Source organism: Haemaphysalis longicornis, unplaced genomic scaffold (assembly GCF_048455015.1).
Source record: "Haemaphysalis longicornis isolate Haplotype H1 unplaced genomic scaffold, Haemaphysalis longicornis Haplotype H1 scaffold_1, whole genome shotgun sequence".
Classification (NCBI taxonomy): domain Eukaryota; kingdom Metazoa; phylum Arthropoda; class Arachnida; order Ixodida; family Ixodidae; genus Haemaphysalis; species Haemaphysalis longicornis.
The window spans coordinates 162,029,585-162,046,928 of record NW_027526203.1 but is presented as its reverse complement, the minus strand read 5'-3'; the positions used below and the strand labels follow the sequence as shown (position 1 = coordinate 162,046,928).

The 17,344-nt window shown below is 48.3% G+C and overlaps 1 protein-coding gene and 1 pseudogene across 3 annotated transcripts in view; both read left to right on the top strand.

Annotated features, from left to right (window-relative positions):
* The window catches only part of LOC144138757 (uncharacterized), a 46,572-nt gene extending 31,503 nt beyond the window's left edge, over window positions 1-15,069 (top strand). For all 3 annotated transcript variants that reach the window (XM_077671177.1, XM_077671170.1, XM_077671185.1), the window contains exon 3: window positions 11,676-15,069. In XM_077671177.1, the coding sequence (XP_077527303.1) occupies window positions 11,676-11,849 (174 nt within the window). In that variant the 3' untranslated portion in view covers window positions 11,850-15,069. The remainder of the gene's footprint in view (window positions 1-11,675) is intronic.
* Window positions 1-17,344, top strand: part of LOC144155501 (uncharacterized) — a 339,376-nt pseudogene that overhangs the window by 177,220 nt on the left and 144,812 nt on the right.

Below are 17,344 nucleotides of genomic sequence, written 5' to 3'. Positions count from 1 at the left end.
TTTAGGGTTAATATTCGTAGCATAATTAGAAAAATAAAACACTAGCACGTCCAGGACTAGCCATGAAAATTGTCAAAAAAAAAATACGTGAGCTTCAACAAACGCCCTGAAATATCACGCGGGCCTGGAACGCGGAGGTTGGGCGAACGCCAAGACCACGCGCAGCCCTCCAAAAATACAATAAAAATTAGAGGTATCCCCTGCGAAAAGGCACGCGCATCTGAAACGCAGCAACAACGGAGGCAGACCGGAGCCCGTGTGCAGCGTGGAACGCTGTCACGTGACCTCGGGAGAAAGAAATGAGCAGGAAGGAGCACACCATGGCCGCCATGCTAGTACGAAAGCTAACATAGGAGGAAGCAACATCATAAGCCTCAATGGGCTTTCGCGTCGGCATTCGATGGAACTTCTGCCGTCTCACCCACCAATGAAAGTACCCACCAGCGACTGAGAATAACGGCGGCATCAGGGAAATAAAGAAGGTAATGAAGACAGAGAAGCCCATAGGTGCTACTCAATTTCACAAATCCGGACTAGCGCTAGGGGCAGGCAGACGCAACTTCTTACTTGCGTCTGCTACGTCGTCCGAGTCGGTTGACGACGATAACACGCGCTTGCTTTCCACACGTGAGGTGTCCATCAAGTCCTCAACCTGGTTGATCGGGTTGACCAGACGTGGATCTTTAGCTTGCGTTGGACAACCGGGTTCGTTCGAGTTCGGTATGTTGATCGGAGTGAGATGTCGTCCGGGTGTCGTGAGGGCCCACCAGAGGAGCCCTTATAAGTTCATTTTAAGTTCATTTTACGGGCTGTTGCGACTCGAGGTATAGCGTGGTCGAAGTGCACGGTGGTTGCAATGGTTAAGGCAGAACCTTTGACGAGTTGGTGTCGGGCTTGGGCAGTCATTAGGGCCAAGTTGATCGAAGAAAGACGGTATACATCGTTATCGATCTGAGTGAACAGGCAGTGCGCTCCCGCGCTGTCGAGATTGAATAAACACGTTTGTGTACGTCCCCTCTCTCCCTTTCTCCCTGATGTGGTGTGGAAGTCGCCATGTTGGAAATAGTAGCGAGGAGGAAGAAGTGGCCCCAGCAACATACCTCTCGAATCATTATCATTGTACATAGTGTTCCATCCTGTCCCAGTAAAGCGGCGGCTCCCGTTCGTGGTCCCGGCTCGGTCCTTTCCGCGACATGGTGCCGAAACTACGGGAAAAGCGGCTTTCACAGACGTGAGACACCCTAACGAGCACTGGCCCCATCGACCTTCGAGAAGTTTCCTCCGGTGCATTTGTGTCCTCGTCTGGAGCCGCGCCAAGGGAACTCAACGGTGGAAGGTCCGAGCGGGCTACCAACTAACGACAACGTGAGCCGTGGGGCGATGACCGTGGAACCTGGCGCAGAACGAGCTTGAAGCACAAGGAAACGACCCGAGGGGAACGAGCTTCAAGCACATGAACAAAAGGCAAACGCGATCAAGGCATCACATTCCTGCCATGTAACGACGCGTGCTTGATCGTAGCCACCACAAAGACCGCCTAGCGGCTTTTCCTGGACTTTCTCCCAACGATCTTTAGGATTTACCAACGCAGATGAAAACGATGGAGAATCTTCTTTATCAACGACTCCAGGTACGTGAAGAAGTATCGGCGATTATAAATTGAGTTGAGCTGCATCTTTCATATGGACCGCCCTCGCTAGTGCAGCTCTCTAGCTGGAACCAGTATTTGATAGAGAAAGAGCAAGCTCTCAAGGAAATGGACGGCAAAATCGAAGACGTCGTTGCCATTGACAAGATTGCCGAGGAAATCGAAAGGGCTGAAACATGGGCAAACACCATCGTAACGACAAAATCGAAATTAGGAGCAGTTATTAAGGATTTGCGAGCGTCTCTAAAAAGGACGATTCGCGAACGAATGAGGCGCAATCTGAACCATGGAGGCCTACCTTCTTTTCCAGATTACGGCTCAAACAGTGAGAGCACGTCTGTCAGCGGGTCGGCGGCATTACTGACGGGCGTAACTGACGAAGAATGCAACGATAATCCCAGCGTAAGCTTGATAGGCGAACCGAAACAGGACCTTAAGCGAGAATCAGACACCGGTCATTTTACAAATAGCGCTTTATGCCTTCAGCACTATCAGAAACTTGGAACTGCCACAACCCCAAAAGTGAATTACCCGAATCCGACACAGGAAACGACCGGGACACCGAAATTGGGCTACCCCGCACGGTATCTCCTGTCGTCGCGAACAGAAAGGCTTCAACGAATGCTAACGTTACTGATTGTAGGGGGCGTCCGAAAACTACTACCCAAGATAAATACAGGACGCAACGAAAGCGCAAACGGAGAAAAAGGGAGAAGCACCAAACAACAAGAAGAAAGACAGAAGAGGGGCATCTTTTGGATTTTCTGGCAAAAAAGAACCGCTCTCACAACGTCAGCGACAACGTTGGCAGCGAAGAAGGTTCCCAGACGAAAAACGGGGAAACACTCCAAGCAACGATATGCAGGCCAGATCCTACACCGCCTCAAGGCGTCTCAACGACTTCAGGCGAACTCTTCGCGTGAGGAGCTTCCTATGCACTGCTGCGCTGACAGAGCGAGCTATGTGCCCTACATCACGTGGCTCGCCTCTACACTCCGTCGTTTGGAGAGACGATACAAGCACCGGTGGCGGAGGAAGTGCGCTCTGCGCTGCCCCGGACTGACATAGGACTGCCCCGACTCGGCTTTGTGTTAACCCGGAACATTGGAACGATCACGCTGTGCTTGATATAATTGTTTACCTCCTTTCTTTGAGGTCGGGAGGATGTTGGAAATAGTAGCGAGGAGGAAGAAGTGGCCCCAGTAACATACCTCTCGAATCATTATCATTGTACATAGTGTTCCATCCTGTCCCATTAAAGCGGCGGCTCCCGTTCGTGGTCCCGGCTCGGTTCTTTCCGCGACACGCCAATCAGGAAAGTAAACAGCGCTGAAAACTGGCGCCCACATACTCACGCAGAGAGGGCACGTTTCCCTCTCTCACAGGTGAACGTCTGGTAGACCTCGGCGAGGCCGTCTGCCTAGGGCCAAAGTCGTTGGGACCACCAATGTCGAAACTTCGGGAAGACATCTGGAATACCCTGTTGCACTCCCACGTTCGGCTGCTCGTTGAACTATGGAGAATTACCGTACAGGCCGCCAAAGGAGAAGACAGGATCACACGGCATGCCGCTGAAGAAGGCAGACGCTGCGTGAGGCCTTTGTCATTTCGCTTGACCGTTTCCGGTCACTATAGCGGCATTCGGACGCGGCGGAGCTGGGTGGCCGAAGTTATTGAAAGCGACGTACGTCCAGTGGCAGCCGCCGTGCAGTGCGCCATTGTAAACACGCTAGGTCGTTTCTCATTGATGAGGGGGGGGGGGGGGCACGTCATCGATGGGAAACGACCTGGTTTGGCTGGTCCAGTCCCAAGTACGGTGAGGACAGAAGTCGCACCCATGCATATGTTCATTCATACGCACCTGCGGTATGCGGGGATGTAGGAAAAAATGGTCCTGGAACAAATGACCCAGGGGTTAACGCGGGAAAAGCGCTCCAGTACGATATTTCAACGTGTTCCTTTTTTCGATGAGATCAAGCTTACTGCAGTTACGTTGTGTTTGCTATGGGAATATTTCCCTACAGCTATCCGTCCGTCTTAGTCGAATGTTTAGTGGAAAAAAACTTGGCCACGTATCTGCTAATTTCGCTGCAAATGTTGCAGAAAAACGATAGCCTTCTGCCGCCCCTGCCACGTAAAGCCTCTCCTCCTCTCTCCCCCACCGCTCGGTCCCTCCTGCCTCGGTCCTGAACGCAATAGAGGTTTTCTAAATGCCATTTCGCTCTGCTTCCGCGTTATGAATTGGGACGTCCCTTTTGTTACTTTTGCTACCATGAGCACAAGACTCCAACGCCACCCCTTTTTTATTTTTCGTTAAAAGGTTTTAAAGGGACCCTGCAACTCTTTTTTCAACTTTTTTTTTTGAAATCTTCATGCTTGCAGAAGGTAGTCACCCAACACACCCAGTAGTTAGATTAGGGGGTCGCAAAGTACCTCAGCCAAAAATTACGGCTCTATGCCTATCAGATAAGTTGTAAACTCGCTCAAAAGATTTTTCTCTCTTTCCCGGTCTTGACGTTTTTCGACGGCTCGAACTACGTCACTAAGGCCATGATGCGCCTGTTGGCCGGTTTTTCTTCAGTTGCAGCAATGAACGCTTTTCGATAGCAGCTTTTAAAAAAAGCGACAAAAACAAAGCATAAATGGAAGGCGTATCTGTTGCGACGAGCAAATTGCACAGTGCCGCTCCGTAGCTTTCGCAGTGGTTCCAGACGCGAAGGAAAGAGTGAAAGCGCTTATCGAAAGTGTTGCAGGGTCCCTTTAACGTGTCCTTTTTTTGTTCCTGTCACAGCAATTGCGCCCACGTTTACTTTTAATTAAAAGAACACTGCTAGTATCAGTGGTTCTGGCTCAAATATCTCTAATTTTCATTTCTGTTCAACAATGTTGACAGCATGAAGCATGCTACCAAGTTTAGTAATTTGGAAATTGTTTTGCCTATGTAATCGCCTCGTTCAAGAGTTCTGTTAAGTTTTGGCCAGGCGGCTAAATCGAGGGACAGACGGACAAACCATTTTTTTTTGCGTTTAAATAGCCCAAAAAGGCTATCGTCTTTAAAAATTGCATGAGATCTGATTCCCCCCTCTAAACACTGCGTTGAAGCCCTCCCCCAAAATTTGCCATCGATGAAATGTTTTAAACCACAAATAATGGCTGCAGGCAGTAATCAACACACCGAGATGAACTTTTGCTGAAAGCCTAACCAGTAGCAGTCTCTCCCATCGTAGACAGAAAACGAAACCGCTTTGAATCATTATGGCTGCAGGCAGAAATCCACTCAGCAAGATGAACTCTGGCTGAAAGACCAACCCATAGCAGTCTCTCTCTCTCTTCATCAAAGACAGAAGACGAAACCACAGCGAATCATTTGACCGGCCGCTGTGGCTCACTGGCTAAGGCATTGGGATGCTGAGCCCAAGAACGTGTTTTAGATCGTGGCTGCGGCGTCCGCTTTCTTCATTCAGGCGAAAAACGCTAACCCGCACATTTCGCGTTCCCAAATGGTCGACATCAAGCCTGAGCTCTCCACTACTGCGCGCCTCATCGCATGTGTAGCGCCGGTGAAGAAACATCCAAATTTGAATTTGAATTGTGAACCATCTGACCATTAGGAAGATAGATAAAAGAAAATTTGTTAGAAAGGGGCTGACACACAGGGTATTATATGGACGATGGGAAGGGGAAGGATGGGGTTGTCGGGCCATTAAGAAGCACTTTCTTCATCAGAGACAGCCTGCGAAAAGTTCTTTGCAAGAGAGTTTAACCGGTGCAAGCTTGAAGAAATTACCAGACGTGCTCCCGCCGGCCCAGAACAAGTGCCCCACTCATGCTATTCTTAAGCTACAAACTGAAGCAGCTGGGTCTTAGCGATGAAGATAATAACTTGCACAAGACGCCTTGTAAAGACGGTGCGCGTCCGACATGCTCGATTTCGAGCTCTAGTAAGGTATTTCAGCTCACATTACCTCTGTCCAAAGTTTGTGGCTGCTAAAATGTGTTAATTGCTGTAAATAATGCTTCTTTGTTATTGAAAATAAACCCTAAATTCAGGAAAGACGTTGCCTAAAACTCAATTTCTCTCTCCGATCAAACTAAAAAAAACACCCAATTTATCCTCCTGATTACCGAAAAAGCATTATACACCTGGAAACAGAGGACCCGGCTTATAGGCGACATTCTTGTAAAATTAAGCGTGCGTTCTCTATTTTAAAGGAAGCTCCACAAATTTAAAAATCTGTGATTCGTGTTTCGGCTGCGACATAAAATAGCTACCGCGTTTTCCCACGGGCTCAATTAATGAACTGTTTTCCGTAGCCACCCCCCCCCCCCCTCTTGACACAGGGGCATAAACAGTTGACCCCCTGACTTGCTTCTAACTTTATAATAGACCGATAGGTGGTGCCAAGCATCAGACCGTTTACTCCTTCGTATACCTCGCACATGCGACCATTTATTCCGGGCCGTTAGTTCCGGGGCTCTTTTTCCGGGACCGCTTGCTCCTGCTTTGTAGTTGGGATAATTAATTCCGGACCATTAATTAACATTTTTTTTCCACGACCGTGTGCGGTCATAGGAACAAACGTCCATGCACACTGCCCGCGAGCGTGTGCGTACTTACACGCTTAATTAAGTAGGCTTAACTACACATGAGCGGGAAATTATCCAATGTGTACGTTGCTACGTACTGATTCAAATGCGAATAACGAATCACGTGGCTTTGTGTACCAGGACCGGCTTTATAGATGATGACCTTGCCATGCTCGGCATAGCGCCAGGTTTGTTTGTGCTTGTTTTTTTTTAAAGCTCTTTCCGACGCCGCTGCACCGGCTTGCGCTGCTGCTGATCCTTACAAACCGTGGTTATAACGTACAGGTGCCATCAAAAGTAATTAGGACATGGTCTCGTAAATTTACAGGAATCTCTTCTTCCCGAAACTGTCTGACTGCATTGGTGTGCGTTTAAAGGAGTCCTCCCTAGTAGAAACAGCTTCCTGTAAACCGGTAATGGCTGTCATAAAGTCAGTAAGACAAATATTTTGTGATATTCACAAATACTTGTTCCAATCACTTATGACGGCACCTGCAGTAGCTGCGACGGCAGCTTATAGTGACGCAGCACAGCGGCAAACCAGCGCGTCCAAGACAATTGGTGCATTGACTTCGCTGCGCCTTCCGCGCTATAATCCTGCCGTCAACGTGTTACGTCGACGCGGCAGAAAGTGGGTTCGCTGCCCTTCTGTCGCAGTCATGTAAATGCGGCCGCTGATAAAGTCGGTCGTTCTTTCTCGCCTGTTATTCGTCATTTACATGCGTGCTTGTTAGCCTGCCGTCGTTGTTGTTTCATTCTTTATCTCGGGTCGTTGCACTTATTCCTTGACGAGTCACCCTGGGAGGAGATGTTCCCTCCGGCTTGCTTCTCGACTGCGTGTTTAAATGAACAGCCTTTTTGTACCGTACTTCCAGTGAGCCCATTACCGCATGTACATTTCTATCCTGGCGTTGTTGCACTTGCGAGGCCTCTGACGAATGACACGTACAGAAACCGACGCCCCGCTTTTCTCGCTCTGAGTCACCTCTTGGTCGTCTGCTTTCAGCTATTGGGTCGCTCGAAAGCGGACATGAAAGCGCTCTAAAGCGGACATGAAGTGGGCAGAAGTGAGAATTCCGCCCATAGCTGTGCGAGAAAAGCAGACTCACGGCAACAGGGATTTCCTCTCGCGAAATTTCCCCAAAGGAGTTTCCCGTCACTTTGGCACGCGAGCAACGACTGAAGAGCATATCCTGAAGATAGCTGTACGGATCTCGTAGCAGACATTGATGGGGAAGGGGGGGGGGGGGGACTGTCATAACTACCTTGGCCATTTGTTGCGCTTGTAAATAACCCTAAAGGAGGTACTATCAGTGTGGCTCCCGTTTTTCTGGAAGAGCCACAGCCGCTTAAGACATTTGTGCCTTTAGTTCTTTCGCTGGCTAAAGAAAGAAAAAGAAAAAGAAAAACGTCCTTCGCTGGCAAAAAAAAAAAAAAAAAACATCTGCTTCCGCTGGCAAAAACAGTCCTTTCGTGCATTCATTTCGTGCGAAATTAATAGCGCTGCTGCACAGAAAATGACCCTAATGGGGCTGCTTGCACACAAGCAGACCCTTCCTGTCAATTGTTGCGCATAGACTGACGTAAAGTCAAAGTCGAGAAAAGTTGTGAACTTTGAATGGATAGTCAAAAACAAAACAGGCTATAGTCGAGCAGGCACGTAGACATACTAGTGTGGTTTGCTTGTGTACGTCGCCATTTTCATATCTAAGCGGTGGATCTGGATTGACCTGCACGTTCTAATTATGATCGGTACGGTCGGAATTGATTGGTACGATCACTACCTTTACGCCAGCAGACGCAGGTCGCACTGCCAGCGAAAAGAAGTTGGCGACGTCGATTAAATTTAGCGCCACCTGACGCTGCCCCCCCCCCCTCCCCTAAGCGCTTTCTTTGAGCGATTATCTATGAAGCCGGTCGTGTGTTCTGTACACGCTTTGACGCCTGGTGGTCAGCCTGTAACTATAAAATTGACCACTACAATGTTCCCCCCAATAGTACGGCTTCGATGCCAATGGTCATAACCTTCGCTCGCTGCCGCAAAAGTTCGCTTCCGCAGAAAAGAGGTGTTACAGCATAGTCAGCACATATGGCAGGCCGCAGGGCAACGTTTGCCGTTGAAAAAAGCTGCGCTGACGCGCGAAATAGGAGTGAACCTGTATTATTTCTTGTAATAGACTCCCTTCATAGCCGAGTCAAGCGCAGGCCGCGCATAGCGCGCATAAAATATGACTTCATCTAAGGCAGCCGTACAATGAAGATCCATATGCACTGCCCATCTTAAAGGGGTCGTAAATAGGCTTCCGAAGGTCGCTATTTCAATCGCGTAATCGCTGGAGTACCCCTTCACGAGAACGTATACCAAATATTGCACCTCTGCGTAAAGCAGGGACCGCACAAACAAGTCGCCATTCTGCCGCACTCTGACGTAAATTTTTGCTCTGACGCAGCCTCTATGACGCACGAAGCACTGAAAAGTACAGCGCCGCTATTGGTGGGCCCCTTTGCTGTAGCCAATCAGCGTTCCCGGCTCTGGGGGAAACGCGGGTGCACGTTTCGGCGGTTCCGGCGAGCGTCACTCTGGCAAGGCGTGTTAGTAGGGACGAATGCCGATCGTCGCCATCCGTCACACGAGCTTAGCTGAGTTTGTAGATACAGCGCGTCCTTTACAAGGCGTGAATAACGCTGAAAAACACGGAGCGTCTCTTCAGGCGAAAACGCCGTGTACACACGCGCGACCGCGGCAAGCACCTGCCTGCACGGTTGACAAGGAGGCCACTATGCGGTGTATGCACGATACGGATACACCGCGGAAGCTAAAACTTGTAACCGCCAGCCACAGCTGGACTATTGCTGAAAACCACTGTATAAATGCGTTAAAGGGGTGATAGGGCGGTGACAGATTGCACTGGTGCTCGTCGTCGTCGCGGCTTCGTAAAGCGGGGACTGTATAACTGCGGCGATGCTAAGCCTTTTCGAGCGACGGAAGGACCTGTTCGCCGTACAGCGCCGCATGCGGAAACGCTAGCGTGTCGCTAGTCGTCGGTGTAAATCTTCAATTACTGTCGTGAGCGAGCATGTTGTGTTTCGGACCCCCCTATCTGGCCTTGAAACGCTTGTTTCTCCTATTCTAAAACTGACGTGCCGAAGCGAGCACGGCCGACGCGAGGAGCACGGCAGCCGGGCGGTTCGATCAGGCCGACCGCCAACCGGCCCTGCTCAGAAGTAATAGGAGGGGCATGCGCGTCGGCGGCTAAAAAAAAAAAAGCGTGACGTACCACCGAGCCGAGCCAATGGCTGCGCGCATCTCGAACCTGCAAGGGCCTTGCCCTGTTTCTCGAAGTGGTCTTCTGCCTGGTCGGTGAATTCATAACTTCCACAGTGCTTTGTAGGTGCAATGAGAGGGTGAAAGCGCCAGGCCTTATTGCTGGCCCTTTTTAATGAACGACAACTCGGCCAATACTCAACGCTTTTAAACCATTTCTGAGGCAGGACGTTCCTTAGATGGCACTCCAGCGATTGCGCACGTAAAATTACCACATTTGAAACCCTGTTTCGGGGCTCTTTAAAGGGCCCCTGCAATACTTTTTTTCAGGTACTTTTCTGGTACTACATCTGTTCTTTGTCTTTGTGTTGTGCCGATACAGACGGAAAAATAGTTATCGCGATCGGTGCGCGAATTCTGCACGAATCTTGACAATTATTTTTGCGCCCATTTCTGCATGACACGAAGAACAGACGTAGTGCCAGAAAAGTTTCTGAAATGAAAGCGTTGCGGGGGCCTTTTCATGCACTGTACATGGCTATTCACAAGGACGCTAACAGTATCCCCGAGCGGAGCAGCAATAACACACTTCACTTCAAACATGAACTAGATCAAACTAGTTCAACTTTCCGTTCTCCTGAGGTGTTTGAGCATGTTAACCAAAGCCTGTCTTATATGTTCCCGAAGCTTGCTGCGCTCGCTTGTTTCGACAGGAGTAAAATGTATCTTGCTAGCGCGGAGGGTCTTTACTCTTGAGGATGTCAAGAGTCGAGACCTTGCTTTTAGCGCGCCATTAGATCCACGCGAAGGCTTGGGATGGCGCATGGGAGTAGGAGCATACCTTGGCCTCGCAACAGTATTTTGTACTAGGCAATTTTATTAATTGTTTGGTGCCCACGAGGTGGCAGCGAACGCACTAGAAGCCGGCGCCCGATTCGCATTTCAATGGGGCCCGATAATACTCGCAACAACGCGTTCATGTCCACGAACACACGTATGCGGGAATACGTACAAACGTATGTGCGTTACGTCGTGCAAAGTTATGTTGGTGCTGAAGTGTTTCAGCTGTTCGAAGTAAGATATTGCTGTTTCTGAACTTTGAGTACGACCCGCCTTATAAAGCTCCCATCAAACTCCTTTAGTTTCTAGCAGCTTTACTCGGGCGGGTTTGCTATAGCCCCGCAACAGCGCCCCTAATTTTCGCGATATAACACTATAGGAACGAAATTGAGGTGCACAATGAAGCTTTGTGGAGTCACCCTTTCAGACTGCGTTGGTAGAATAATCACGGTGTTTACATATTGCGGTGTAGAACAGCGGAAGATTGTGTGCACAAACACTTTGTTGGAGCCCGACGCATGTCGCTATCTGTGGCATTGAAATACCGTGTCATGCCTCATCCACCAACGGTGCGCGAAGCGCTTCTCCTGGCTGCCAGCCTACGCTGCAACTGCGCGTGCATACAGCATGCTCGTAGGCTGTAGCAATTTAACTACGAGGAAGCACTATGACGTACCAGTTTCGTTTCCGTAATGGGACAGTTTCACGTGTGTTACATACGGAAAGGCGTCCCCGAACAGGGCTCCGTCGCCTCCGTCATGCGACGACAAGAAGCCGAAGGCAAACTTAACTGGTTTACTGCATGATGAGAGATTTGCCGAAGCAATAAATCAGCAATACCGAGTGAGGTTACACAGTACAGAACTCGAGCAGAGCGACAGCATTGATTCGCTGCTCCAAAACTAATGCGGATTATCCACCGGGAAGCCGTAACGGCTGCGCGCCTGTCCCAGTTCGAATGTGCACACGACCCGCAAATAGTACAGACGCACACTAAACTCTTTCCGAGTTCGTGAGGGGCAGGCAGCAGCGGCGCTCGTTGAGTCTGAGAGAGGGGGGGGGGGAAGAAACCTCGACTGCGGCGTCCGCCTCGCCGGGTCAGGTCTCAACTTGCAGATCCGGTGGCTGTAGTGGCTGTAGCTGCAACGGTTTGTGTCACCGACAGCGAGGCCCCCACGCGGAAGGTGCACGTAGTGGTAGGCTCTGCCACAAAGCACAAGAGCACTGAATGAAGCTTGCAGTACGTGCGAAAAGAATAGCGGCGCACTGAATCGTAACACGTGCCACACAGGGCTTTCTACCAAATCACCCGTGTTTTCCCTCCTTTCACCGCAGGATGAAGTTGGTCCCTCCGGTGTCTCCTCCCAGCGTGCAGTGATCAAGTCGGGTCGACCGGGCCCATCCAAGGCGCCACCTTCCGCTATCGTCCTGGAGGACACGGCGGGATGGAACGGCAGCCCGCCGCAGCCCCACCATTTGCACGCTTGCGGCGCCGCTGTCTACATTTAAGCCGTGGCGCCACGAATTCCACTACGTTCGCTACGAGGGCGCAACAAAGCGCATTACCGTGCGTCTGCCATGATCAGCCCTGCAGCGCGTTTTTCCACCAAGCTTCACCTTTATCATTACATCGAAAGGTCTTAGTTGTCGCGCCTTTCTTTGCGAGCTGACGCCTTTTTATATCTTGGATGTTCGCGAGCTACACGAATGGCTCCACTCCTCTGCTGCCATTAAAACAGAGGATTTAATACTTCAGCGTTTCTCACGTGCTGAAGACAAGCTTTATGTTTGAAATTACTGTAAACCTTTTGTGTCTTCTTTTACATTTGAGTCAAATGAGGCACTTTCCCGGAAAGCATTGTGGGTTATGAATGGAAAAAATGAAAGAAAAAAGTAGGGATCCCCATATATAACACAGCATATTTTAGTTTCCACCTCCTTATTACAACGTTTAAAACCAGCCGGAATTCCTTAAAGCTCGAGCTGAGTTTCGGAGTCATGGGGGGGCCAGCCTGGCTACTGTCTCTGTACAGAAAATTCAGGGATGTAGTACACCTGATGTTACACTCATTTCATAAATAATGGCTCGAGAAAATTGGTAGTAATATAGATGAGAATGCATATACAAACACCGGCATAAACAAATATGTTTTCCACGAGTGCGAAAAACACATACATGCGAAGACCGTCTTAGACGCCGTGAAGTTGAGTAAACGTTCGAAGCAGTGCCGTAGTCAGAAATGTTTTTCGGGGGTTGTTACACGCCGTCAGTAAACAGAATAAACAGAAAGAGAGTCTGTGCCCAAACAGCATCTTAGTAATTTTCCTTTTCATCGTAAGCATATTTATTTTCGTTCTTACATTTTAATATACCGATGCGGTGTGTAAATGGTATGTACGAAGAAAAAAGGCCGAAAGGAGAGGGGAGGAGGATGCAGCGTTTAGAAACTTTCAGGTGGTGTTCTAACACCCCCCTCCCCCTTCCCCCTGTACGAAGGAGCGAAAATGGGGAAGATATCGCCGAAAACATTAAAGCAGTTCCACTCAGCGGGAAAACGGTCGGAATTGCAGAGCAGCGATTTATCCGCCATAGAGGCTGTGGCGCCCCTCACGCTGCTTTCCTCCCTTGATGAATTGAACAGATGTTGTGTCCAATACCATCCAAATTTACCGCGCCTTCGCAGTGCTAGCGCGTTCTCTGCCTGGAACAGCACGAGCGGGAGTTCTGTTGTTTTTGTGCTTACTTTCATCTCGCACGGGCCGGAGCCTTACAGCGCAGTTTGGAACACGTCGTTTTTGGAGGTCACTTTTTTTGCATACTATCGTGAAAACCAACCCAATTTGCGTTCCTAAATAAATGGACGCGGGATTGACGATTATTTACACAGATTTTACCTCAAATGTAACTGAAGTTTTCTTTGCGCTAAACAACAGGGATATGTATGACAAGCGCCAGCGGTTCAGGAGTTTCAAATGGTTATGTCTATATAAACCTCTTGTTTTTCGAAGCCTCTGTTTGGGTCTGTAACACCGCTACACCGTGGGGTTCTGATTGTGGCGGTGGCTAGACAGCGTGACAGCGAACGAGCTACGGCGGCAAAACGGGACCTTAAAATGTTCTGCCCTTAAAACAGCCCTAGTGAAGCGAATGTGATCTCGTGGTTTTAGCTTATCACGCTGTTAAACCTGCATTTTCCTCTGCGCATGTTTTACAGCTCCTTAAAGGCTGTGAACCTTGGAGGTGTGTGTTAGCTTTATGGCACTGCCAGTTAGAACATTCGTCAATCGCATGAGTGTTTTGCTGTTTGTTAATGACTTAAACTCGGGGGAAGAAGCAGCGAGGGGGGGGGGGGAGGGGGGGGGGGGACTCAGTGCGCTCTTATGGTCGGGGGTAAAAGAAGTCGAAATTCTTTAAAGTTTTGGAATTTTTCATGCCATAGAGAAGCTGGGGCCGCGATTGTAACGTTTTTTAAATTATTGCGGGATTTTAGTCGCTGAAACAGCATCGCGGGGGGCTGCTTTCGTACAGCGGGCTTTAAATCGATGCGTTGCCTCAACGCCCGCCAGGTACCATTTGCGAACGTACTGATATTAGCCATGGGCTTAGCTTTCCCCGGGATGCTGCAGATGGTGATAATGAATCATAGTAGTACGCAGCCCACATTGCACATCGGTAAGCGGTTCCAACCACGCAGAAAAGTTTGCAAGTCAGAGACTTAAAGAATGGTGTCCCTTTAAAACTGCCAAACTAAATCTTCCTCTCACGACTTTGTGATGGTAGGAGTCTGGCGTTCCACGCTTTGCCCTTACAGCCATGGCCACAGCCTTTTCTCTATCTACAAATGCGCGTGCGAGATCGATCCAGTATTCACATTACCCGTCGGTATAGGTCATTAGGTTCTTCAAAGAGCTGAGGTTCTTCCCGCATTTCACATTTCTAAAAGCCATAAGAAGTAGCTTTGTAAAACATTTTGTCGCTGCTACTACATGAGCAGCCAAACAGGGAAACTGGAGAAACTTGTTTCAACTTAATGTTAGTGTGTGGCCGTCATAAATTATAACCCGGGACACATTGAATAACCACTAGTGAATATTGGCACGATTTAACTCCAGTCCAAACAGAACGGACGTAAAATACGTGGAATTAATTAAGCCCAAGTAAGCTTACCGTGTATTGAATGTTCCAGTGACGTATCTAATGGGCTAGACAGTTCGTCTCTGTCAATCCTGCTGCCTCTGTTGACTGTTAAAAGTTTCACTATGGGTTACGTCAGTTCGTGTGCCGACTTCTCTCGGTTAGAGCTTAGTGGCTGTACGGAACAGCTATGCCATTACCGTCTATCCCGTTCATATCTACAACAAAGGTCGGTTCAACCGTAAGCCGAAACAATTAATTTCGAGGAAATGACCTAAGGGCCACTGAAAGTAAAAATGTTCTTATTCTATCGCTACACGTAGTACTATAGACTATAGGCACCATTATTAGTCTTTGGGGTGTCCGTGTACTCGGGCTGTATGTACACTCTCATTTTTTTTTCTTAGCGACCTGTACAGCAAGCTTCCTGACGTAGAAGAGTGTGGAAACAATTTTTTTTACCTTTAGCGGGGAACACTGCTTCTGTTGGTAACGCCACGCATAAAATTGTTGTTTCAATAGTTAAGTGGCAGTATGTATTTTGGTGCAGATTTGTATATAGTGCTCATGTGAATAAACTGGTACTAATAAAAAGGAATGCTGTTTTGCACAGACTTTTCGTCCTGGAGGTAGGTAGACAAAAATTAGAGACTCCCAAGTGAAAATTGTGGAATAAATACTTAATGAAGCCGATATGCTATAGACCAGCGCCTTTCAAGTCGGCTTCCCTACTACACGCACATCCTTGTTCGAAGACATTTTTGCAGGCGCCACTTAAGCAGTTTAATATCGAAGCTGAAAGGCTCTGCGGACTCTTGTTAAATACCACAATGACCTCATGCGTAACCATGGAGTGCTGTTAAACGAGCTTCCATTGATTAGGATTAACTACTATACACAAATGCATTGCTGGGATAGCAGTTTTTAGGTGCTCTAGAAGTTTGATATCAAAGTTTGATGGCCCGAGGGTCTTTTATTAATACCTCTGCAAGAACCCACGTATTTGTAAGAAGAGATATAAACCGGGCCCTTTAAAGGAAGTTTCACTGCTATGCAGAAAATCAGTGGTGTGAAGACACTTTTAGGAGGAGTCTGATATAAAATTATATAGAGCCTAGCGCCTGTTATTCATAGCGTTTTCGTATGCGGTGACAACGTGACCCGTCAAGCGTTACAGACAGACTGACAGACAGACAGATTTCCTTGCTGAGTACTCACGGAAATACTAAAAGGGGTCATGAAGGCGAAATACAAGTTTGGTTCATTAGAAAGGCCGCTTTGTCATGCCAATACAATTTTTATCGCAAACTTCGAACCAATAACGGACATATTAAAGAAAACATGTGAACCAGTGGGGACTCGCCGGCCACTTCCGGTGATTTTTCTATGACGTCACAGTGTTGCTTGTGCGATTGGCGGGCGGCGGCGTAAGCCACCGCCAAAAGACGTGAATGGACGACTGTAGTGGGTCCACTAGTTCGGTTTGATCGTAACACTTGAATGCTAACGCGCAGTTAACACCCTGGTAACTATGCTTGATTACTGATCCAAATGACGTCGCTCCGGCCCACAATACGTCACTGCAGCGCGAAATTTGAGTTTTTCAATATTTCGCTTTTTTTTTTCGGGTTAAAAACGCCTGTTGCGGCTGCGTGACTCCCTTAACTTGGGTACTTTGAAATTCAGCAAAGGCGTAATTTCTCTTCACGGCCCCTTTAAACATTAAAAATGATTTGGGTATTTGTGCGCCCCCCCCCCCCCCCCCCCCAAAAAAAAAAAACTGCTTTTGCACCGAAAAATTTACGGCTAACTAGCGTGTTGCAGGAGTCAAGAAGCAAAGGTTAAGTGGCACATCACTCAGTGACTACAATACCGGATTACGCGTATTAGCACTGGTAAAAAGCGAGAATAGAACAAAGAAAAGCCGGATAAATCTTCGGGGGTGTTTAAAATACTGCGCTAGAATATTGGGAAGGAAATATTGTGTAAAGCTATCAATGCAATATGTGAACACAGGAAGAGTGACTCCTCTTTCAGTTTCTTTTATTTTATTTTTTTGCTTGAGCCGAGTAGAATTGAAACGAAATCAAATTGACAGGCGCGTTTTCGTATGCCATCGTGGTTCCGATGACGTAGTGCACGTAGCACTGAATCAGTTCATACTGGGTGCGCTAGCTGGAACCACCAGGAATGAAAAATAACGGTTTGTATTCGAGGTAACTGCGCTGCAAAGCAGAAATGGCGAGCTGAAATTTCCTGGGGCAAATATTTAGAGAAAAACAAAAAGAAAAGGGATAAAGTAAGGTGTTCTGCTTTCCCGTGCAGGAGAGTTCAAGCTACGCAGGTTTCTCCAGGGTTTCACTGCTGCTGTGTTACGAGCAAGTATTAGAGCAGACCGCAGCTGTTACGACATCCACTCCAAAGCTTTTACTCACTGCGTAGTCGTGGTCACTGCGGAAGTCGTTTTAATTACGGTAAATGAGCACTGCGATGTTACACGAGGTTGAATCCAGGTTTTGGCTAAATGTGAGGTTTGACGCAGTTCAAAACTGGATGGAGAAAGAGAATTCAAACTCACTACCCTTCGTTACTAAGCCACGAACATGTTTATTTACAAAGTTTAAGCGCACCCCGCTGGGATTGGCCTGGACATTTCAGCAGCGTAAAGCGCGGTGCCATGAAGAGGACCTTGAGATACTTTGGAGAGACACTCCTTCGGCCACAGTGAATGTTCCCGCTAGCGGCCGAAACGCTCGTCGGAGAACAAACATAACAGGACGCATAGTTTGTAATAGTTGACCAGGCGGAATAATAAAAAACTCGACAGTGACCATTTACACCTTTCAGAGAAATTTCAGGCACCGCAGCA